This window comes from Pyrus communis, chromosome 17 (genome assembly GCF_963583255.1).
Source record: "Pyrus communis chromosome 17, drPyrComm1.1, whole genome shotgun sequence".
NCBI classification, from domain to species: domain Eukaryota; kingdom Viridiplantae; phylum Streptophyta; class Magnoliopsida; order Rosales; family Rosaceae; genus Pyrus; species Pyrus communis.
Window position 1 is genome coordinate 1755661 of NC_084819.1, and position 23796 is coordinate 1779456.

The 23796-nt window shown below is 35.4% G+C and overlaps 2 protein-coding genes across 2 annotated transcripts; both read left to right on the forward strand.

Annotated features, from left to right (window-relative positions):
- The first annotated feature begins 396 nt into the window (after positions 1-396).
- On the forward strand, positions 397-9083 carry LOC137722830 (15-cis-phytoene desaturase, chloroplastic/chromoplastic). The gene is made up of 14 exons (XM_068461933.1): positions 397-742; positions 838-970; positions 1150-1238; positions 2076-2133; positions 3138-3293; positions 3729-3877; positions 4795-4914; positions 5286-5499; positions 5596-5698; positions 6228-6275; positions 6846-6891; positions 7240-7427; positions 7893-8055; positions 8691-9083. Exons 1-14 carry the CDS (start codon positions 548-550, stop codon positions 8751-8753), a joined length of 1725 nt encoding a protein of 574 aa, XP_068318034.1. The 5' UTR covers positions 397-547; the 3' UTR covers positions 8754-9083.
- Positions 9084-13784: 4701 nt separating this feature from the next.
- On the forward strand, positions 13785-19586 carry LOC137723498 (uncharacterized). The gene is made up of 10 exons (XM_068462691.1): positions 13785-14152; positions 14658-14817; positions 15405-15466; positions 16863-17022; positions 17116-17236; positions 17475-17556; positions 17636-17745; positions 18909-18987; positions 19074-19124; positions 19243-19586. The coding sequence occupies exons 1-10, from the start codon at positions 13898-13900 to the stop codon at positions 19324-19326; spliced, it is 1164 nt and encodes a 387-aa protein (XP_068318792.1). The 5' UTR covers positions 13785-13897; the 3' UTR covers positions 19327-19586.
- Positions 19587-23796: the final 4210 nt, after the last annotated feature.

Below are 23796 nucleotides of genomic sequence, written 5' to 3' on the forward strand. Positions count from 1 at the left end.
TTGTTTTTACTCAAAGCAATTTTAGAAACACAATTTACCAACACACCTAACTGTTTAAATTCACAGCTAATTATTCTTACAAGACAGTAAAATCAATTTTTTCAAAACCACAACAGTACCAAACTAACCCTTAACGTATTAGACTGAATTGTTCAACAATGTGTGTTAACTAATGCTTTTTGTAAGAAGCACTTCATGTTCTTTTCAAAACAATTTTTTTTTTCTTTACAACGCTTTCAGTCATTATAAAATGTGTTTTCAACAGTTAAACGCGGTTAGTAGAATATTCTCATGGCTGGCCTAACCCACAAACTCAAAATGCCAATTTTGCCAGATTCCCAGCCCGTACTTTTGCAACAAGACAAAGATGACACGGAAAACTCAGCCAACAAGCTCATGTGTTCAGCTTTACTTCCACTCACCATTTCATCACTCATCGCACTCGCACAGCTTTCCTCCTCTCCCCCACCCAAATTTGGAGCTCAAAAAAAGCTCCATTTCTTCGCGGGGGCTGAGACTCTTGATCTGCGCGCAACCTGTTTGATAAATGGCGCAGTGGGCTTGTGTCTCCGCTGCTAACTTGAGCTGCCAAGCTACCATCGTAAACACTCAGAAGCAACGAAACAGTCCCCGATGCGATGCCTTTTCTTTCAAAGGCAGTGAATTTATGGCTCAGAGCTGGAGATTTTCAAGCCCACAAGCTGTTTATAGAAGGCCCAGGAATGGTGTTTGCCCTTTGAAGGTTTGTTTTCTGTAATTTTTTTGTGTTCTTGTTGCTAAATTGTTGAATTGTTAAAAGGGTGGTCAAGTTATTTGTGTGTGATTGTAATGGCACAGGTCGTTTGCGTTGATTATCCAAGACCAGACCTTGACAGTACTGCTAATTTCTTAGAAGCTGCGTGCTTCTCTTCCACTTTCCGAGCTTCTCCTCGCCCAACCAAGCCGTTAAAAGTTGTGATTGCTGGTGCAGGTGATTAATTCAATCTGATTTTATATTTTTTGGAAAATCAATTCTTAAATTGCTTAGAACTGAATTGGGTTTTATTCTTCTGTTTATAATTTGTCTCACAGGAATCCTGTATGTATACGAAATATAGTATTTTCTCTTTTATTAAGGGATTAATATTTATTTTCTATGTGTTTTTGCAGGTTTGGCCGGTCTGGCAACTGCAAAATATTTGGCGGATGCGGGTCATCAACCTATACTACTAGAAGCCAGAGATGTTTTAGGCGGAAAGGTTTTTCAGCTTCTCTAACTTTATCCTTTTATGAAACCAGATTGCTGTTAGCTTGAAAATGTTATAACTTACATGTTTCATGGTTAATAATTTGGAATCTCTTATTAAAAAATTATCAAAGGAAACATAAGGAACAGAGACATAATCAATTTAGTAGTACTACAAGGGAAGTATTGTTTTACGTGCTTAAGGAAATTTATTTACTTAGGATTGAATTAGGAATTGCTTAAAAATCATCCTCGGGTTTAAGTATTCATATCCCTTAGTATTTATTTACTTAGGATTAAATTAGGAATTGCTCAAAAATCATAAAAAAAAATTGACAAAGTGCAAAAGTAGAAGCTTCAGTCTTACGTTATGAATACGAAGCTCTATGTTTTCTTTGGTTATGATACAACTTGTATAATTGTGCTTTCTTGTCTTCGGACTTATGTCTTGTGCTTGTTGTTATCCCAAACCATTGCCCAATAGTTTAGTCAAGAAAGACAGAATGGATTTTCTTTTTAGCTTGTTTGAATGCTGAGTTTCAGTACCATTATTGATTAGGACATATTTTCTTATGATGAAGGATGGTGGGTTGGGAATTATAGAGTTGAGTGCTTTTGATCAGGCACTCTTATCTCTTGGTGGCGGTGTGTGTGTCGGGATGGGGGATGTGTTGTCTCACAGGTCCTAAATGTGTAAGGGTGCCCTGCTATTTATTTAGGTGTTAACAATAGCAGCCATTTAGATGGGTCATTGTCCAATTATATCAACATTCTAACTCGATAAGTCTGAAATCTGATTATTTTGTTTTTTTTTTTTTTTTGCTTATTTAAATCTCCATTTTTTCTACAGGTGGCAGCATGGAAAGATAGTGATGGGGACTGGTACGAAACAGGCCTCCATATATTCTGTGAGTTTAATTATTCTTTTTTACTTATACGAAAATGCTTTTTAAAACTTATAGAGAAGTCTTTTTCCAAATAGATTCTTCATGCTACATTTGGGTGGCTGGTATAGGAGAGGATGATAGAGTGTAACTGTGTAACAAATCTGGGAATGAGATTCCTAGTAGTTAGTAGCTTGCATTATTCTCCTTCCAGTGTTTGGTTCAAAGTTCAGAGTGTGCCAGGGTACTTGGAGTTCACTATTTATGTTCTATATATAGAAAAGAAAATAAAATCCCTCTTTAGAAGTATTGAATGATGAGCAAATTACACTGTCTGTCAGGTAATTACGCTGGCAAGTGATTTCTTCTCTGAAAAGATAAAGTGAAAGTCAGATTGAGATGTTCACTAAACCAAGGAGAAGAATTCGCCGTTGTATAAATTTATAATATTATATATCACTACAATATTTTAGCTAACAAGCAAGCTGCGACAGAGGGGGGAATAAAACTAATTCTGGGTGGACATTTCTTTATGTTAATGAAACAAAATGTTGAGGATTATATTTGATTTCTCTTGGTCACGAGGTGACTAAGAAATGTATGGTCACTCACCCTTGGATTTGATATGAAGGGTGGAAAATAAATGGATGTGCTTGTCTTTTAATCTCAACCCTTGATATCAAATTTAAGGGAATCCTTGGTCACCTGTTGACCAAGAGAATGGGACCCTATATTTGATAGGGTTTTAAAACAGTACTTACAAAATCAGAAAATTTAAGGTAGCTCCGTAGCTGTACCTAACGTCCGTAGGGGTTCAGACCCCAGGATTTCCAACATCTGTTTTCATTGTCATCTTCTGTCCAAGGTGAATGTACATTATTTACACATTGCTTAATGAAACTGGTTCTATTTCTTTGCTTTAGGAATGCTCTTAAAAGTAGACTACTGTCGTCTAGTGCTTTTACATAGACAGTTGCACTGTGGATTTAATTTCTTATGATATAATTCTTTTTGTTTGTGTTGGCAAGTTGGAGCATATCCAAATATTCAGAACCTGTTTGGAGAGCTTGGTATTAATGATCGATTGCAGTGGAAGGAACATTCTATGATATTTGCAATGCCAAACAAGCCAGGGGAGTTCAGTCGGTTTGATTTCCTAGAAGTTCTGCCAGCACCCATAAATGGTAAGATATTAGTCACCTCTTGAAGATTGAAAGTAGTTTGTTTACAAATGCAGAAAATTATTTCTGTTCCTGGGAAGGTACCTTGCTTTATACACGCATTACAAAAGATTTCATAGATGGAAGTACTGCAATACCTAGTCTATCCAATTGTCTGACTGTCCATATTTGATAACCAACGCTTGCACTGCCAACCCTTTGTTATTAACTGTGACCTAAAGACCAAAACTTGAATGAAAGAATAGTAATTCCTCACTATAGCTTCAGGGCACCCTACAAATATTCATACAAATATGTCTTTACTCTCATTGTAAAAGACAATTTTAAAAGTTCAATTCAAAATTCTTGGAGACAACTGGTGCTTCATGATCTACATCTGTGTTCCATGTCACTGTCTATTGTTACTTTTTTTGAGCTTCTTGTTATTGCGGCTGGCAGGAATATGGGCCATATTGAAGAACAATGAGATGCTGACTTGGCCAGAGAAAATCAAGTTTGCAATTGGACTACTGCCAGCAATCCTTGGTGGGCAGGCTTATGTTGAAGCCCAAGATGGCTTGAGCGTAAAAGACTGGATGAGGAAACAGGTACTCTAAAATATTTGATCATGTTCTTTTTGCATGTTTTATTGAGCAAGTCACGTGTTTGTGATACATATTGTTAGGCTAGCTTGTGTGCCATGAACTCATATCATAATGAGTTGAAAGTTAAAGAGTTAACATAAGAGGATTGTGCTTAGACAAACCTGCTTCTTGGTCCTTCAGTTTCACAAAATTGAACTGTTCCAAGGTTTGTTGATCTTAGTACAGTATGCTGAGAATATTAATCTGGTCAACATTCCTGGTACTAGGACATAGACAATGAAACTATGAAAATGAGATCTGCTAAACTTGTAAATTATTAGTCTATGGACACTACTTTTTCTGGCACATAGAAAACCTATTTGACACTAGTTTGGATGGGTGAAATTATGTAGGCACTAGTATCTGGTTGTCCATTTACAGCTTTTGTTTCATAATGGTCAAGATTTGAATGAGGCAGTGTTAGCCTCGTGAATGGGAGAAGAAGTAGGAGTTTTGAAAAACTTCTCGAAATCTTGAAATAAACTAAGAAAATTGAACCGTTTTTCTCTTTGAACAAAAAATAGGCTTAAGCTTATACGTACTCATAATTAATTATAAATGAAATCCACAAATTACATGTCCAGTAAGAGAGCAAGAGATACTTATAGAAGTGAAAAAAATCTCAGAGATTTTGACACAATACTGTGCTTGTCTTAGTGATTTAACAACTTATGTTTAATTAATTGATTGGAAGAACTAGCAGCCAAAAAAATAGTATTTAATATGCATATTGGAACAGAATTTTGGTGCTCTGCAGGCCAGTTTAATATTTCTTATGATCTTGTATCATTGGTTGATCAGATTGAATTCTGTTATCTTGATGAAGATGGTTTATACAAGGAAAAACAACCAGTAACTTATGATTTATCCTTTTGTCACAGGGCATACCTGATCGAGTAACTACTGAGGTGTTTATAGCTATGTCAAAGGCCCTTAACTTTATTAACCCTGATGAACTTTCAATGCAATGCATATTGATTGCTTTGAACCGATTTCTTCAGGTATACTGAATTACCCGGACTTGAATTTTAGTAAAAATCTTGTTCCTTTTTCCTTCATATAATGTTGGTAAACTTGGTATGGAGGAAAATAAACCGGTTCATGATATAATGTTATGGCTTCATGTGCACCGTTAATGCAAATTTAGAATCGTGTCTTTTTCGTTTCCTTGTATATTACTCAGAGCTTAAGTCAGATCAGAAGCAACATATCTAGAGTAGCATTCCTTGCGGAACTTCAGTATTTAATTTTGGATTAGTTCTTTCTCTGTATGCACTATCGTACATAGATGATCAATAAAGTATTACTTAGTTGGACAAATTTTTGTTACAACCTAGCACTTGCTGACCAGTAGATTTGCACACATGAATAGGAGAAACACGGTTCCAAGATGGCTTTCTTGGATGGTAGTCCCCCTGAGAGACTCTGTGCTCCAATTGTTGATCATATCCAGTCATTGGGCGGTGAAGTCCGAACTAATTCCCGAATACAGAAAATTGATCTAAATAATGATGGAACTGTAAAGAGTTTTGTACTAAATAATGGGAGTGTGATTGAAGCAGATGCGTATGTGTTTGCCACTCCAGGTTTGGCACAGTTTTTATTATTTAAGATTGTATAATTTGGTCTTTAATTTATATTCAAGAAGTTTCCCTGAGATTGTTTGATTTTCTTTTAAACAGTTGATATCTTAAAGCTTCTATTGCCTGAAAACTGGAAAGAGATGCCATATTTCAAGAAATTGGAGAAACTAGTTGGAGTTCCAGTTATCAATGTTCACATATGGTAAGTGGAGACTAACTGAATTAAACAAGAACAAAAATAGCTCTCTCTCTCTCTTTCTCTCTTTCTCACACATACACACACTTGATTCCTTAATCTTGCATTATCAGAAAATAAACCTGGATGGTCTCTATTGTGAATTGATCCAATTTATGGTTTTCTTTCTTTAAACTGGGATTCTTCAATAAATGAGAGAATTTTTCAATAGGTTCATTGCAATTTCTTTAAGTTAAATACAAGCCTTATCCCTAGAGATTGGGACTGCCATGGGTACTTTTTTTTAATCTCTTTGGGCTCTCACTTTAGTTCTCTTCACCAGTCATCATAAAAGGAAACCATACCTTTTAAGTTCCATTGCTTAGATGGCCCAAAAATGTGATTTCCAGGTGTAATGTTGAACCTACTATTAACTGTTACTTTACTCACTTTCTCTCTGTTTTTTCATTTCAGTCTGAAGTTTCTCTTTGTTGCACTGAAGTAAAATTTTAGTAATATGTTATAATCTTATGCTATGGATTTTCTTTAATTGCAGGTTCGATAGAAAGCTGAAGAACACATATGATCACCTACTTTTTAGCAGGTCTTGCTCATACTTAGTTGTTTTGTTTAGCATAGATTTTACTCTAACTCTTACTTTCAGGGTGTATCTCATGGTTCTTTGATGCTTGTTGCTTTCAGCTTTACCTTCTGACTAGCCCTGTCATATTCAATTACTGATAGTATATGACACATATGTAGACGTGTCTGTGTGTGTAGATGCTCAGACATGCCACACACGCCTAACCATTAGAAAAAGTTTGTTCTCTTTTGGTGATAGAATTTATCATCTTTGAGTCCACAATGGAGGTATATCGTCAATAACAAAGTTGGGATGGTTTAGATAATATGCATTGGTTTGGTCCCCAAATCTAAGGGTTGCACAAAATGCTAAGACATACCATTCAGGCCTAAACATTCAAAGTTATAAAAAGTTTGTTTATATAATATTGTCAGTAAAAAGAAATGCGAAAGTTACAGCCTGTTCGGTGTATGAGGTATTAAAACATGTGTGATGGATTCTTTTGGTTGCCTTTGACTTGTGAGAGTTGCCTTTTAACTATTTTGTTGTCCCAGTATGGTTTCTGACGTGTCTTTTTTCTCCTTAATGCAGAAGTCCTCTTTTAAGTGTGTATGCTGACATGTCCGTAACATGTAAGGTAACATCTGTTATTTATTACTTATTAGTAAGCAACAGTAGATATTTGTTGGTTTATCTTTCTAACTTCTAACTACCATTGATGTAATATTGTAACCATATATTTATTTTTTGAGGATATAACCATATATTCCTAGTTTAGAAAAACTAAACAATTATTAAATTAATTCTTGATGTCAACATATTAACGTGTATTGTACCAGTTTTCCTTATCCAGGAAAAATCAGTTAATTAAACTTCAGTAAATTTATTTCCCGTATAAAGTATTAGCTCATTTCAAGTCCTTCTGTTTTTATTTGCATTTTAGTTTACTTTAGATTGGGGCATGATTCACTGTAAATCATGGCAGGAATATTACAATCCAAACCAATCTATGCTGGAGTTGGTTTTTGCACCGGCAGAAGAATGGATTTCATGTAGTGATTCAGAAATTATTGATGCTACACTCAATGAACTTGCAAAACTCTTTCCTGACGAAATAGCTGCAGATCAAAGCAAAGCAAAGATTTTGAAGTACCATGTTGTGAAAACACCAAGGTCTGTCTTTAAAGCCAAAAGTTTCAAATATTATCTGAAAAATCATGTCACAATACGCAATGGAAAATAAATGGCAGGGATTCTCTTTCGTACACATGAACTTGTTTGATTGAAATATTAACATATTGTCTAATAGTCACCTATCTAAATTGTCAATATAATATGGGAATTTCGAGCAACTAATTTTCATGCAAAATTTTAATAAAAAATTGGAAACTTCGTGGCAACAAAATTCCTTGGAAGACTTGGATTTTGATTTACTTGTAATTTTTGGCTTGGTATTTTGGATTCAGTGGTCCTACCTTTCCTAAGGGGTTCCATTTTCTATTCATAAGCGGTTGAGCCAAGAATTATGCTCTAGGAAGAGGGGGGGCATGGCCATACAACCACTGCCTGACGTGCCTGTGGATGACTTGGTTATGGATATTAGTGTTTTAACTGAATTATGACTTGTTGATGTCTCAGGTCTGTTTACAAGACTGTACCAGGTTGTGAACCTTGCCGTCCCTTGCAAAGATCTCCCCTAGAGGGTTTCTATTTAGCTGGTGATTACACAAAACAAAAGTATTTAGCTTCCATGGAAGGAGCGGTTCTATCAGGGAAACTTTGTGCTCAGGCGATTGTACAGGTAATTTCCATCACGATTTTGGAATTTATGTGGTATGATCAACATCTTTTGTTCATCTATTCCGGAATCTACTTAAAACTGATTTCTTACAAAAATGGTCGGTGGAAAAAACAGAAAGGTCCATTGTGCATCACTTGTGCCTTCATTTTTTGGCAGCTTCACTTTACAAAAGTCTTCCTACTTTTATTTTTGATTATTAAGTAATGGAAGTATTTGGTAGTGACTTGAGTTTTCTGTGTTTATAATTACCATAACATAATTCTTGTGATGCTCAAAGAAAATCTCTTAATCGGGCGAAATTCTGAGGAATGAGTTTAAACTGCTGTTTTCATGAATGTAAAGAGATGACAACGAGAGAGGCGATAGAGAAATAAAAGAGAATGCATAAAGCTGAAACCTTAAAAAAGAAAAAGAAAAAGAAGCTCTTTAGGTTTCTTTCTTTTAATTTCTGGAGTAACATTCTCCCCTCTCCTTCACATTTATGTTCTGTCTCCTCACTTTTTTCTCCTTTTCCTTCCAATCCTTTTAGCATTGAGTTTTATGTGCTTGGGGAATCATTTATATTTTCTGTTCTCTCCTCTGCTTGTATATAGTGTACCCTAAACCGTTGAACTTTCATGTATTAAAATATGCAGGATTATGAATTGCTTGCTGCCCGGGGAAAAAAAACAAGGTTGCCTGAGGCAGCTGCTCGATGACGAGAATCTGAATGTCCCCTTAAGCAATTATACGAAAATAAACCTGTTCAGCCCCTTGGTACTGCATCGCTTCACAAATGACGTTATCTTTTGTTTACCGTGTGATATTATCGTGTAAATGTACAAAATATGATCCCTATGATTCAGCAGGGAGATCTGTTAACAAAGACATCAATTCCGGAAAGAAATTAAGTGGAGACGATGTTTAATTGTTGTCGAAATGTTACTCTACAGTTTGTTCTTGCTAAAGCAACACAAAGAGCTCTAAGAGTTGTGATGTGGTCAGAAACTAGCAAATTCCATCAGATCATTCATTGCATTGCATCTTAATTTTTCCTCTGTTTTTTCTATTACATTTTTTAGGGGATTTTGTAAATTCTTTGCCTAAATGAAATAATGCATGAGTTTCATTTGATCCATATCAATAGACAGAAACATCGAACGATTTTTTTTTGTCCAAACTACATTTAACCTTCTCAACTTCTCGTCTAATTTCAATATCATACGATGTTTTTCAAAATTTTCAATTTCATACGTCAGGCAAAAGACATAAAATTGATACAATTTCAAAATTTCAAGGTTAATGTAAAAAAGTTGAAACCTGGCTCAATTTGAGGGGATTCGAAAATAGAAAATATAAATCTTTATAGTTACTTAGTATTGCGGTCTACTGGTATATTTCTCTTTACTAGTAAGTGAGAGGTCTTATGTTCGATTCTCGCCAAAGATGAAGTTGAACTGCATTATTATGGCAAGCCTGTTGTAAGCCTTACACTATGTTTGAATGAGAGAAATAAACTTGGAATTTGGATAAAAGTCAGAATTTATAAATTGACATGCACCAATTCCCTTGTTTGGATTCATAAACATATAAATTTAGAATTTCCGTTTGGAAAAAAAACTTGGAATTTGAGACCTTCAATTCCCAAGTTTAAATTCCATGTAAATAGGTGTTTTTTTTCCAATTTCTATGATTGAGAGTTTAAAAATAACAAATTCGGTATTCAATTCTATTGTTCTTTTAGGGTTAACCAAACAAGAAAATTCACAAATTCTAGAAAATAAAATCCAATCATTTTAAAATTCCTTAGTAGTCTTAAATTTCTTTATCCAAACATAGTGTTAGACTATACTATTGTTTGTTAAAAAAAAAAATTCTTTATATAAGAAAAACTCAGAAGAAATGATGACCGTTGGATGCAACAAAGGGCTGAGATTAGAAACAGAACCCCGTAAAGTGTAGTGAACTCGGCTTCTTCCCCAGAATCTTCACTGCCATTATAAAGCTTTCTCCTCCTCCTCCGCCTCCTCCTGCGGCCACAGTCCACCACCATAGCTTCTCTTCCTTCTCTAATTTGGTACTTCTGTTCTGCTCAAACAATCAGACCCAAAGAATTGACGTTTTTGTTGGTTTCGTTTGGAGTCACGAGTCTGGAGGATACAAGTGGAAGGAAATGCAGCAACAGAAATTGATTTGGGGATGGGTTTTCATCGCCTCTGGCTCCCTTTTCTTTCTGGGTTTTCTTTACGCCGCCGTGATATCCAAGCTTCTTCCGCCTTCAGATAATCCTATCGTCTCCGCGATCCAAAGCGACCGGTAATTCCATCATTCTCTCTTTGTTTTCCCTGATTTTTTATTTGTCTATATTTCTGGGCAAGCATTAATTTTTCACCATATTATGATCTTGTTTGATCTTTTCAATGAATGGTTTTAGATTTTTGGTAGCAATATGTATGATTTACTTGTTACTTTTCAGCTGGTGGATTTTTTTTGAATTATTGTCAAATTTTAGAGGAGTAGGAAGGGCGACCCCAAGCCAATAAGGCTCCCCGCTTTGTGAGGGTCGGGGGAATGTTTATCGTAAGAAGCCTTACCTTTGCTTTGCAAAGAGGCCGTTTCCACGACTAGATCATATGACCTTTCGGTATTTCATTAAATTGATGTCAGTTGGCGTGTTTGCATCATTTTCATTCAGGGAATATGCTGCATTTTACTAACGCACAAGTTATAGAAAAGTAAGTGGATCCTGCTTCGAAATTAGCTATGGCATACCCAATTTCCCATACCAAGTAAACATGCCCTGAGCAAAGCTAAATTTGGGACAGAATTATAGACTTGGCTTTCGGGTTTCATTTGAATTCGTAGAGACTGCAGCAAATTTATGCTGATGAGGCAGTTTGCCCTCGGTAAACATGATATGAAGGAACAGGGTTTTACTTTTCGACGGAAATGAAGCTTTCAAAGATGCTACAATCTGTGAGAAAAGCTTGGTTTTAATTGTATTCAGGAGGTGTGTAATTACCTAAGATGAAACACAGCAGTGAGGCAGATTAATCAAACCAATGTAGGCATCAGAGTAGGGGCTCTTAGGCATCATTCATAATTGTGAAGACTGATGGTAGATCACACATCATAACATGTTCGTTCCAACACCAATGAGTCGGAGGGGCTGAAGTTAGTGTTCCTTGTTGCCATCCTTACAAAATTTGCAGGTACAAAAAGGTTATTAGCTGATTGTGCTCCACGACGCAAGCACGTATCATAGAGTGCTTAAATAAAGATGCTGCATTATTCAATTCTTGAACCTTAAAAAATCCACAAAACCAGACACACAAGATGATAAATATGCTTGCAAGTTCTATCCGCAAAACCTAAAAAATCTCAACTGTTGGCTTTAATGGCAGGCAAAAAGTCCAAATTATCAATCACTACATATTCTACAAGTTGTATTCTTAAATTTAGACTCATTTAAGACAGGCGTAGAGTGATAGTAGAGGAAAATTTTGAAGTTGCTCGATCATGCAATGGGATGCTTTTTTGTGTTCACTAAACATATATATATACAGGCCCTTTAATAAGAGGGATCCCCATTTAAAAAAAAAAAAAAAAAAATGAGGACACCCTCTTGACCGTTGGATTGGCTTTAATAAAATTGTGTGGTTGAGATTAAATCATAGGCCACACAATCTCAACCACACAATTTCATTAAAGTCAAATCCAATGGTTGAGAGGGTGTCCCCATTTTTTCAGAAAAATGGGGATCCCTCTTGTTAAAGGATTCCTATACATACATACATACATATTCGCTTGTTTAATTGTGCATTACAAGAGATATGGCTTTTGTGTGTTCATGTGTCTCCCAATAGCATCACTCTTTATGGAGAAGAAAGCGAAAGGTACTGAGTGGTGATCGAAAATCCATTGATGGACCAAAATAATGTTGGATTGACAGATTCCAACTTCTCTTAAGTATGATTAAGTGAACTAGTGCCTAGAAGTATCAAGTTGATATGGAAAAATCAAGATTAGCACGAACTTCAAATATAGAAAACTAGTGCCTAGAGGTATCAAGTTGTTTTGGAAAAATAAAGATTAGCACGACCTTCAAATATAGAAAACTTAATTGACTGGATTTTTGTTGTTGGCAGTAGTAGTATACTGAAAGTTCCTGTTTTTCATATTTTCTCCAACTTAGTTTTTTATTTTTGACAGGTATTATTGCTTCTTGGTGCCCTTGACTCTGCCGGTCCTCGTGGTAGCTGTATATTTTCACTGGCTCAGCATGAAACTGTTCAAGCATGCATGATTTTTTCTCCATCCCATCATCACCATCAGTTATGTTGGAAAGCCATGGAATTTGTTGCTAACTTATATGACTTGAGATTTAGCCAAGGGAGGCTACTTTCTTCATTTAAGTCTCCTCGATTAAGATAAAGCACTTTCCCCGCCACTCAAGCCTTGTGCAGACCGGGAAGGCTGTAACCTCTACAACCATTGCAAGGGTACATATATCTTTACCCTGTTTTGGACACACACTATTTGTCAAACCATTAATTGTAATATCCGAAAAGTTCTATGCCGAACTTTATGTTAAATTTTCATTTGAAAAGCTAGATATTGCACTCAATTTATGTTCGATGAGGCAGTTTTCCTGCGATGTCAATAAACATATGATACGATATTGAAGGCTACCGTACTTTTTGCCGGAAATTACACATTTTTAGTATGCAATCTGGGTTCTGATTGTATTTGCGAGGTAGGTACCACAAGCTGATGAAACACCACAGTAAAGGAGGGAGACCAAATTTTGTGTTATTTTAATTTATCTTTAAGGTGTGGGTCGTCAAATTTATTAGACGTATGAAGGGAGAGAATTCTTCTTCATGAGCTGCCCAAATCAACTATAGAACTAGACATTTTTGTATTATATCCACCTCTTGGTGATTTGGATGAGAAGTGTATCGAGCGACAGAAGCCGACTGTAATTTAAGCAGGACCTTGATTCTTGCTTAGACCTCCATTTTTACCTGACCGTTTTCCTTATAATCTTGGCATCCAAACTCTGTTTACTTAATTTTTGACAACTTCAAAGACGATAGTCAGACGATGGAGTTTTAAGTAGCATTGCTTCACTGCTTCCCTCCAAATGAAAAACTATAATTTCTGCACTTTCGTTCTCTCATTCTGCACTTCTCTTTTATTTCTATCTCTTGATTTTTCGTTCATTTAGGATGCATTTGGAAATGCTTTTAAAATCACTGAAATCACTTTTGATGAAAATGCTTTTGGAACCGATGCTAAAAGTTTATTCTTATTCTTACAAATCAAATAGCATTTCCCAAGGATCTGTCCTGTCCTATTCTATTCTAAACCATTCGTCGCTGCGCTGCTCCCAAGGACTAGTAAAATTGAAATAGAGAAATTCTTGGGTCATCTCAATAGGTTCAGAAACCAGACGTTTCTCTTAATAATCATAGCGTACTTTCACATATCCACTTAAAAATAGATCTTTTCATTTTGGATAACCTTTGAAACCATAATTTGTTGATGTATAACGTAAAAACACAAATGAATCTTAAAAATGCACTTCAAAAACTTTTTAAAATAAAAAATTAACTTTACTAAAAACATTTTCAATTATATTAAAAACACTTTCTAAACCTGCAAAACCTTTCTAAACCCGCCTTTATTAACAAAAATGGATAGAGATTTTATGTGGGCTAGAATATGACACTTGGAACGTTCAAGCAGGGTTCCCCAAAAGCTTTTCCCCACCAAAAATGAAACGTTATCCAATCCACCCCTGTTTCTAAGATAATCTATCCAAATTCCCAAAACCCAGAATCCAGATTCTGCAGAAGAAATGCCACTGCAAACAAGTGCACTGGCTCTGGGTTCAGCCTCCTCTAAGCTCTTTACTACCGGCGATACCATTGCCTTCTGCAACAATGGCAGTAAGTCTTGTCTGTTGAATCACATCAACTTCTCAAGGCATTCCCACAAGTCTCACTGCAAGAGAAGATGTTCGGTTTACGCGTCGAGCAGAGTCTCCGACACCCAACATTCTGGACTGGTTCAGGACTCGGCTCCCTCTGCAGAGGCCCTCCAAGACGCTCGGGTGTGTTGAATTTTCCAATTTCTTGTCATGTGTTTCGCTTGATTAGTAGTGTGTGTTTTTGAATTTGTAACTTTGTATTGGGTACTTTCATTTTTCGATGCTTTCGGGTTTTGTGTTTTGTATGGCATGCGTATATGTGTTGAATGTGAATTCGAAGAACCCCATTTGCCTCTTGGAATGACAGAACCCAACCCCATGTTTTAAGGGCAATGTTTTTAAATGGGAGTGATCAGAGGTAGAGTTAAGTACCTTAATTTTTGAGTTCTTACCGTCGAATGAATATAATGGCAATGGTTCAGAGCATGCAAATTATTATATTTCCTTTACCGGTGTGGATAGACCAGAATAAACGGAGACATTGCTGTGGTTTGTTCTGTTTATTCGTTATCCGCAAGAAGAATATAATTATTTGAAAATGGAGAAGCATTTCAAGTTGGTCTGATTTCACAAGTTTAATTCTCCATACTCTTGTACGAGCTAATACTTAATTTCTGCAAAGAAGTAGAGATCTGCTGATTGGAAGGTAGCAAAGGCTTATATTGACAGTGGATTGATCTATGAGGGCATGGTTGAAGGATATAATGGTGGAGGTTTGCTGATTAAGTTTCATTCCCTAGTGGGGTTTCTTCCATTTCCACAGTTGAGCCCATCACATTTTTGCAAAGGTACTGATTTACTAACTGTAGTTGCTCTTCTTGTTCTGTTCTTGTTTTCAAATTTTTTTTTTTTAATTAATTAAGTTTTGTTGATATCATAGTGTCGATAACAATTTCCATTGAGTCGCATGGTCTTCATGTGGATGGATTTGAGATGCCTTTCACTTTCCCTTACGAGATTATGACCCTATGTTGGGGCAAGGTTTGGCTAGGGTGGGAAATATCTCTCTATGTAGCCGTTCTATTTGTTAGCCTTTTGTTTTCTACTTGTATACGTTGTATGACATAGAAGTTAAACATTTGACATGATTTTTTTTCTTAAAGTTTCATTTAAAGATCCTCTGTTTGTATATTATTCAAATTCAAAGTCTTCCTATGAAGAAAACTTACAGGCATGCAGTATGCCTTGGCAGTGCCTTCTTTACTTTGAATAATTACTATTAGGGGAACCAATCCTGCATATTCGTACTAGTCTGCTGATATCCGATTATCCATACATCTATGTTAATTGGAATGAGTTTTTTTACCAACTTTATGTTCTAGGAAGTGTACTTGTAATTTATATTCTATTATGTTTATGATTCCATTTCATGCAGAACGGGGAAAAGGCCTCCAAGAGATTGCAAAAGGTTTACCTGGTACACTTATATCCGTGAAGGTGATGATCTTAATTACATAAATATATGTTTCCTTAATTTGTTAAATATTCCATTCACCCCAAACTGTTGATCTTTTTAGAAAAAACCATCTTATCAAAAGGGCATTTCACTAGGCATGAACTTGTTCTTTTTTTTTTTTTTTTTTTTTTTTCCTGTTTTGTGTTGAATAGTGGGAAAAGGGTGAGGTTTCGGAAGAGAGGTGGGTTGGGGAAAATTCCGTATCCTTTTCTTTTCCTAGATTATACAGACTATCAGTGTCACAATTTTTGCATACCTAGGGGGTGTGTTAATCCCTCTCAGTTTCAAAGAAGTTGGGATGTTGGGTTTCAACTTTCATGGAAACTTGAATGGTTTGGAAGTTGGGGAGCTTATGCCCTTATTATCTCAGTCAGATATGGGTTCATCAAGGATGGATAGGTGGAGGTGGATGCTGGGGCCATAAGGGGTCTTTCCTTTTAAATCTTATTCGAGTCAGGTGATGGAGGACCCTTCTATATCCTATTATATCTCCTCAATACAGTTTGAAGGATGAAAGTACCTCCAAGGGTTTGGTTGTTTGATTGGATTATTGCTCATGGGAGGGTTAACAATTGTGATATGGTTCCTCAATTGTGAATTTGTGATACCAAGGAGTACCCTTGGTATATATGTTTAAAGTGGTTAGCTTAGTCACCCCCATGCTAAAGCGGTTAGGTTAGTCACCCCCATGCTAACGGTGGAGAGAAGGAAAGGTGTGGGATCAGTGAATCTAAGGCTTTTGATATAACAATTTTGGTGTCTTGACCTTTAATTGCTTGATTGAAGCTCTGCATGGAAGTTAGAGAGAGAGAGAACTGGGTGCATGAGAGTGGTGACTAGTTGAGGGTCATATCATTGTACTTTTCAACCAAAATGATGACTGAACCATTATTTCTTTGATATGTCAATCAAAAGTTCTTATAAAAAAAAATCATGTCAATTTGGTCAATCTGTTTCTGACCTTATTGGTCAGGCCGACGATCAGACTAATGAAAAATAATGGAAGGCTGAAAGGCTGACTACATAAAGAACATAAGTAGCTTGAAAAAGTAGACTACATAAAAGTCATCTAGAGTCTTAGAAGATGAAGATGAAATTAGTACTATATGAATGTACAACGAATGTAGTTTGGACTCGTACTTGTATCAGTACTCAATTCCATGGTTGGTGCAATGTTCGGCATTTGTCTTTTTTTAGATTTTACAGTCGTGTTTTTCCTTTTTGTGAGACCAGATGATGATATGCAAAGATTTCATTTTTAAGTTTCACTCTATTACCTAGTCACAATTATTATACAGATTTGCTATTTTTCCTGGTTGGAATGTACAAAAGAGTTGTCTTTAAAGTACAACTTATCTCAGTTGCTTGATATTTTAGGTGATCCAAGCAGACGAAGAGAACAAGAAACTAATTTTCTCAGAAAAGGAAGCTGTCTGGTCAAAGTTTTCTGAGCAAATTAGTGTTGGAGATGTTTTTGAAGCTAGGGTGGGTTCTATGGAGGATTATGGTGCATTTGTTCACCTGCGATTTCCTGATGGTATTTTTCTTATATGCTGTTCTACATTTTGATTCGATATGAAAAAAAGAAAAAGAACAGAATTCCTAATTGGCATCTAAAACAATGAAACAGGTCTTTATCATCTGACTGGACTAGTACATGTCTCAGAGGTTTCATGGGATTTAGTTCAGGATATAAGAGACATTTTAACTGAGGGTGACGACGTAAGGGTCAAGATTATTAATATCGATAGGTGAGTTCTATTGTATGATTAAAATTTTAGGTGTTATGCACACGCACACACAATTACATGCAAAAATGCCCTTAAATAAAGCCATATTTCTCATCTGTTTGATCAGATGGACAGTTCACAGTTGAGAATTAAGGTGCATGTGATGATAAAATTATAAAAAAAAAAAATTGTTTAGTTTCCACCTGACTTACCTGTACGGATAAATTCACATGAGTTTTCATGTGAAAATCTTATGCAGAGAAAAGTCAAGAATTACACTTTCCATTAAACAATTGGAGGAAGATCCGCTTCTAGAAACATTGGACAAAGTAATACCACAGGTTTGTAACATGCAAATATCTGATATATCAGTTGTAGTCTCATTTATAATTCTCAACTGATGAGTTTGACGATTCACAGGATGGCTCTGTAGATCCTGATTCTTTGAGCACTAGCACTAGCACTAGCAATGATATAGAACCTCTTCCAGGCCTTGCATCCATACTTGAAGAGCTAGTACAGGAAGATGGGTAAGGTTTTTGCATTTTTTGGTTTATGAAGAGCTATTTCTGAATAATTTAATGGCTTCGATTGAGAAACTAGAATCTGTATGAATATTTAGGATTTGGAAAAGTTCCAAGACTGTAACATTGCTGTCAAGAGTCAAGACAATATTTATCTCAACATAAACTGATGATAGTTACCAAAAACTAGATTTTGTCAGAACTTCAAAAAAAGTGTAAATAAAGAAATAAATGATTGACTACCGAACTCCATTCATGAACTCATACATGTTCTGAGGTCAAAATTCAACTCCTTCGGTGACAACTCATGCATGGAATTGAGGCCACAAAGATGATTTTTTAATTTTTTTTGCAACAAAGTAGTCCAGGCCTCTTTGGCTTCTCGTTAGATAAAAGTTAATTCATTATATTTTTCAAAATATATTATTCCAAAATTGCACTTATAAGCATGAAGTTTCCAAAGCATTGGTTGTGATTAAATTACACGCTTTCAAAGACTGAGTGGTAAACTATTGCAGTTCAGATTATTAGTCTATTAGGAGTCTTGTAAACATTTATTTGTTGAATCTAATGGGAACAGTAATTTGTTGTTTACTTGATATACATTATTGGCTCATTCCCCAACAACTTAAGCTTTTAAGGGTCGGCGATTATCTTACATTCTATCATAGCCTTGGTTTGCATGAGGTCCTGGGTTCAAATCTCCATTCCCTGCTTCTTTGGTTTGCAAGGTTCAGGGTGGGGCTACGCCCATTTGTGTTTCGATGTCTCCAATTCTTTGGATCTCCATCCCTAGGATGGGGCTACATATGAATAGGGAGAGTGTAGTGAGCTATCGATATATTTTATTTGCAATTCATAACTTGATTTTTGGGTCATTGATTATATTAACAGTTATTATATTATATGAGTAGTAATGTTATAACAACAGTATTCCAGACTTGATGAATGTTGCCTTCCAGAATGGGTGTAAATGAGGAAGGAGTTTGCTAGCTACAAAAGCATTTGCCTCCTTTGAATGATTTTCTGTAGTCACAATGTAATCTTATTTTGCGTGTGTATATTCATCTTGCTCGTTAATTATCTTCTTGGAGTTCAAACATACCGTGTGAATTGCTTGGTTTTTGAGAAACTGATGTCTTGATTGTTGCTGCCTTAATACTTTCCAGTATAGATGATGTACGAATCAGTCGCCAGGGGTTTGAGAAAAGGGTGGTTTCACAGGACCTGCAGCTTTGGCTTTCGAATGTGAGTTCCTTTCTGCGAAATGACTCAATCTAAGCAACTCTATTTTCTTATTGTAAAACCTTCATTTTTATCTTATTTTTAAACAGTCACCGGCCATTAATCGGAAATTTACTCTCCTTGCTCGTGCGGGAAGGCAGGTGAGTTTCATTATGTTCGACCTCACGCTCTCTCTCTCTCTCTCAAATCAAACACTGTTAAGAACATGTACGCTTTCGGAAGTGCACACATACAAACGTTGTTTATATGATGATTCAGGTTCAGGAAATACAACTGACTACAACACTTGATCAGGAAGGTATCAAAAAAGCCCTGCAGCATGTACTGGAGCGTGTGCCGTAGATGAATCTGTTCCATTCCACAGTTATATTCAGGTTGTGATTTTTTTCTGTATAGAAATTAGAAGAAAAAAAATATATATTTTTTCAAATTCCGCTCTCAGCTGTATAAAAGAATTACGAGCCAAGGTTGGTCGATATCATACATGTTTAACATTAATTTCCTTTTGTTAGAAATTAATTGGGACTTGGCGTAACTGAGTGGAATGATGATCTAGAATTCAAACAGCAAACCCTAGTTAATAGAACGCTTTGTTGTTGTTAGGAATGAGTTGGCTTTTCAGTTTTCATTGCATTTGCCTCAAAGTACAGATGAACAGCTGAAGTCCAATTTTAATCAATTATCATTGTGCGTTGTTTTACATATAAACCTAGTTTGGTGTTTAGATTGAATTTGATTAGATTTCATTAGGGGTGGGCACTTAGAACTGAAAACCGAAACCGAAACACGAATCAAATCGAACCGTACCAAACGGTTTGGTTTTGCGGTTTTGAAACGAACATAGAAAACAGTTTGGTTTTGGTTTTAGCTTTTGAAAACCGCACTGAAACCAAACTACACTGCAAATATTAATAAATATTTAATTAAATGTCCATATTAGATTTCATGTTTTAATTGGTTGTTTGTTAGAATTTATACACTTAGTATGGACTCAACCACACTAGAATGTCATCATTCATCACTTTCTTTGGTTCATTAACTTGAAGGACCTTTGTTATTTTATATCATCACACACACATATATGTATAAGGGTGGACTAACCTTGTTATCAAGAGTCGAACAATGATCTAATGAAGTCTACTCATTTGAAGCATGATATCACATATTCTAGTATGAAAGTTTCGCTCACGTTTAATGAATTCAAATTTATTCAACTTGTTTTATGATAAACATTGTAAGGGACACCCTTTTGTTGCACAAACATGTTTTAACATCACAATGCAACATGCTAATTGTTTACATAACAAATGTCCTTTTCTTATTGCTATTGGGAAATGCTTATTAATATGTTAAATTGCAAATTGTACATTTTTTTCTTAAAAACCAAACCGAAACCATTTGAAACCGTACTGAACCAAACCAAACGGTTTAGTTTCATTTCGGTTTTGGCTTCAAAATCGCACTAAACCAAACCGTACTCATCCCTAAATTTCATATCTTGTTTAAGTTGAAGTTAGATGATGGATGAGTCATGATCGAAATTATCCGAAGTTTGTCACGTTTTCAAATCACCCACATTTTTTGTGAGTAAACAGAAAAGTCGAATGATAGAATTAAAAATCATTGATTCTGTTGAGATCTGGCTTGGTGATAAGAACAAGAATTTTGCTGGTTTTTGTTTGAATCTCACGTAACATTCCTAATTTACAACAATTAAAAATCAAAAAATAAATAAAAATTAAAAATATACCTCTCCTCCCTCTCTTTACTTTTAGGTTCTCTCACACTCTTTCCCTCTCTTCTTCAATTTAAAAAACAAAAATAAAAAAAAATAAAAAATTTCACACACTTTATGAGTGGATATATATTTAACGATAAAGACTAGAAAAAAAACCCCAATTAAAAGCAAGAGTAAGAAAAGCGGCAAAAGCGTTGTTTTGGGTACAACTTCTTGTCAAACCTGATCTCCAACTTGTTCTTATCATCAAACCAGATCTCCACTAATGCTTGGAAATCATTAACGATGAAGAATTTTTTTATTTAATTCAGGAGTTGAGAATGCAACAAAACTTGATCTCCTGCTTATTCCACTAGGGTCTTGCATGACCTTGCCATCATGATTAATTAAATAATTAGTATCCGAGACTAAAATGATCGAAAGCTTTATATGTGCACTCACTATTTGATGGATATTTTGTATTTGACATTATCGATTTAGTTTGCGTTATTTTTCAATTTTGCAGACATTATTTATGAAACTAGACCAAAAGTAGATATTATTTATGAAATGAAATTAAGAATTAGATACTATTTCTAAATTTAAACTATAGGTGGAAACCATTTATAAAATTAAACTATACACTATTTATGAAATTAGACCAATAATTAGACATTATTTATGAAATCTGACCAAGAACTAGGCATTATTTATGAAAGTGGACCAATAATTAGACACTATTTATGAAACTGAATCTCATAACTAGACACTATTGATGAAACATGACTAAGAACTAGACACTATTTATGAAAGTGGACCAAGAACTAGACACTATTTATGAAACATGACCAATAAATAGTGTAGTACCATTTAGTTTCATAAATAGTGTTCAGTTTCATAAATAATGTTCAGTTTCAAAAACAGTGTCTGTGATGGATACACGGGTCCTGGCATTAGGTTTTCTTTTTAATTTTTTATATTAAAATTGTGTCATTTTCATTAAAATTTAAATTCTTTTGCCTTTTCTTTTAAATTAAAATTTAAGGGTTTTTCATTAATATTTAATTATTTTTCATTAAAAATAAGTTTATAGCATGAATTTTTGTTAAAATAAAATTAGCCCAAACCCTTTTCATGAAAGCTCTAAAAAAAGTGTTAGTAAACACACTCCATTGTCTTATTTTCTTACCCGTTTGAAAATAATATATTTATGGACAAATTTATCCTTGTAAAATGACCTCCAAATACCTAAAGACCAACCAATCAAGTTTTGTCACATAATTATTAGTTATACGCTTTAAAGTTTTGAAACCTAAAGCATCATAGTGAGAAGTTGGCGATTGCTTTTGCCTTAATGAACATTCCTAAGGGTGTACAAGTAAGGATTATGAAGAATTTGCGGGTTTGTATCGATTGTCATGGTGCTATTAACTACATATCTCTAATAGAAAAATCGAGAGATCATAGTACTTGATGCTAGTAGATTTCATCACTTTAAAGAAGGCAAGTGTTCTTGTGGAGATTACTGGTAGGGGGTTCTACGGGTAAGTGTTATTCGTCTGGTTTATGAATGTTTTTAACTTTTCTTTTCATTTTATTGTAGCACAAAATTCAGAAATATTCATAGCGTGCGTATGGATTGGCATTCCCAAAATAAATCACGGTATTAATACACATAACCTGAGTCCAATACAATGAAAAATCCTTGTCAGGAGTTGTACTTGTATCAGTCATTGCAATAGGACCTGGTGGTTTTTGGTTTTCCCATCCTTGCATTTACTGTTTCATATTTTTTGGTTGTCAAGGAACCAAAGTGGAGGAAGACGAACATAATATTGAGTGAATTGTTAGAATTCTCGTCAAGAGGTTTTCCCAGAGGATTTCGTGGAAGATTTCATAGAAGACTTATATTAAAGTGGATAATGATAGAGATTCTGCACTGAAGCATTTTTGAGGTGTGGTGGTGTTGCGATGGTTGGCGACCTAGGCGGAAACTGGGTGTTGATGTGGCGTGGTTTTGAGGGTGTTGGTATGTCTGAGATGGGGTTTTGGGGAATGGTGCGGTTGGGCTGAGGATTTGAGGGTGCCGATGGTGGTTTGGCTAGGTGTAAAGAGATGATACAAATTCATGTCAGCGAGAATGGCACCCGTTCTCCATTGCTGTAACTAAACTAAGGTCTAATAATAATTGCTTTTTAAAATTATATCTTTGTTAAATCTAACAAAAAAATTCTTTAGGGTTGTTTTGGGAATATTGGTGGGTGAGGAAAGAGTTATGTGTTTTTTCACTTTTTATGCAGGGTGAGAATATAAGATGGGTGGGAAAATAAGACAACGGGGTGAGTATAACACCACTAAAAAAATTAAAATAAAACCCAACCAACCCTTTTCCACTTGAGATTTTTTAGTGTGACGGGACAAGGTCGGTACACCAATTGTAATAATATAATGGGTTAATCTCAGTTTACTACCTTGAAGTTTCATGATTTTCAACATTTGGTGCATGAAGTTTTTTCATTCCAGAGTCATACCTCAAGTCTTAATTTTGGGACAGTTCAATACATCCATTAAGTTTTTCATTAGAACTTCTGTTAACTGATGATGGGACGTCCACATGGACAATAACTGAGCGACACGTGTCAATATAGGCCCACTTCAATATTAAAAAAATTCAAAAATACAAAAACACAAAAAAAAAAAAAAAAAAAACCACTCGTCTTCTACCTCCCCCCACCCCTCCCTTCCTTCTTTCCTTTGCAACCCGCAGTGAGGATCCTCCTCATCAAGCACATTGGACTGTTGAAATTTTATCCAACGGCTACAATTATTATAACTTTTAGAGGGGCCTTCTGTTTGTAGTCATTGGATAAAATTTCAACAGCCCGATGGGCTTGGTTAAGAGGATCCTCACCCTTTGCTCAGGAGAGAATCCTGATCCGTATGTTTTGATATGGGTCTAATGTATTGCACATTCATAGGTAGGGTCTAATACGTAGAGCAATTAAAGTGTCCATAATTTGAAAACAAAATTGCATCGACTGTCGTTGAATGTTTTATCATGGCTCTTCCATAATTAACATGAAACTTTAAATTAC

Bases quoted from the DNA above. Each gene is read 5' to 3' on its own strand.
- LOC137722830 (XM_068461933.1), top strand. From the start codon at position 548: ATGGCGCAGTGGGCTTGTGTCTCCGCTGCTAACTTGAGCTGCCAAGCT. The intron at 971-1,149 runs GTGATTAATTCA...GTGTTTTTGCAG, and splicing joins AGTTGTGATTGCTGGTGCAG to GTTTGGCCGGTCTGGCAACT. The intron at 1,239-2,075 runs GTTTTTCAGCTT...TTTTTTCTACAG, and splicing joins GAGATGTTTTAGGCGGAAAG to GTGGCAGCATGGAAAGATAG.
- LOC137723498 (XM_068462691.1), top strand. From the start codon at position 13,898: ATGCCACTGCAAACAAGTGCACTGGCTCTGGGTTCAGCCTCCTCTAAG. The intron at 14,153-14,657 runs GTGTGTTGAATT...GCAAAGAAGTAG, and splicing joins AGGCCCTCCAAGACGCTCGG to AGATCTGCTGATTGGAAGGT. The intron at 14,818-15,404 runs GTACTGATTTAC...CATTTCATGCAG, and splicing joins CCCATCACATTTTTGCAAAG to AACGGGGAAAAGGCCTCCAA.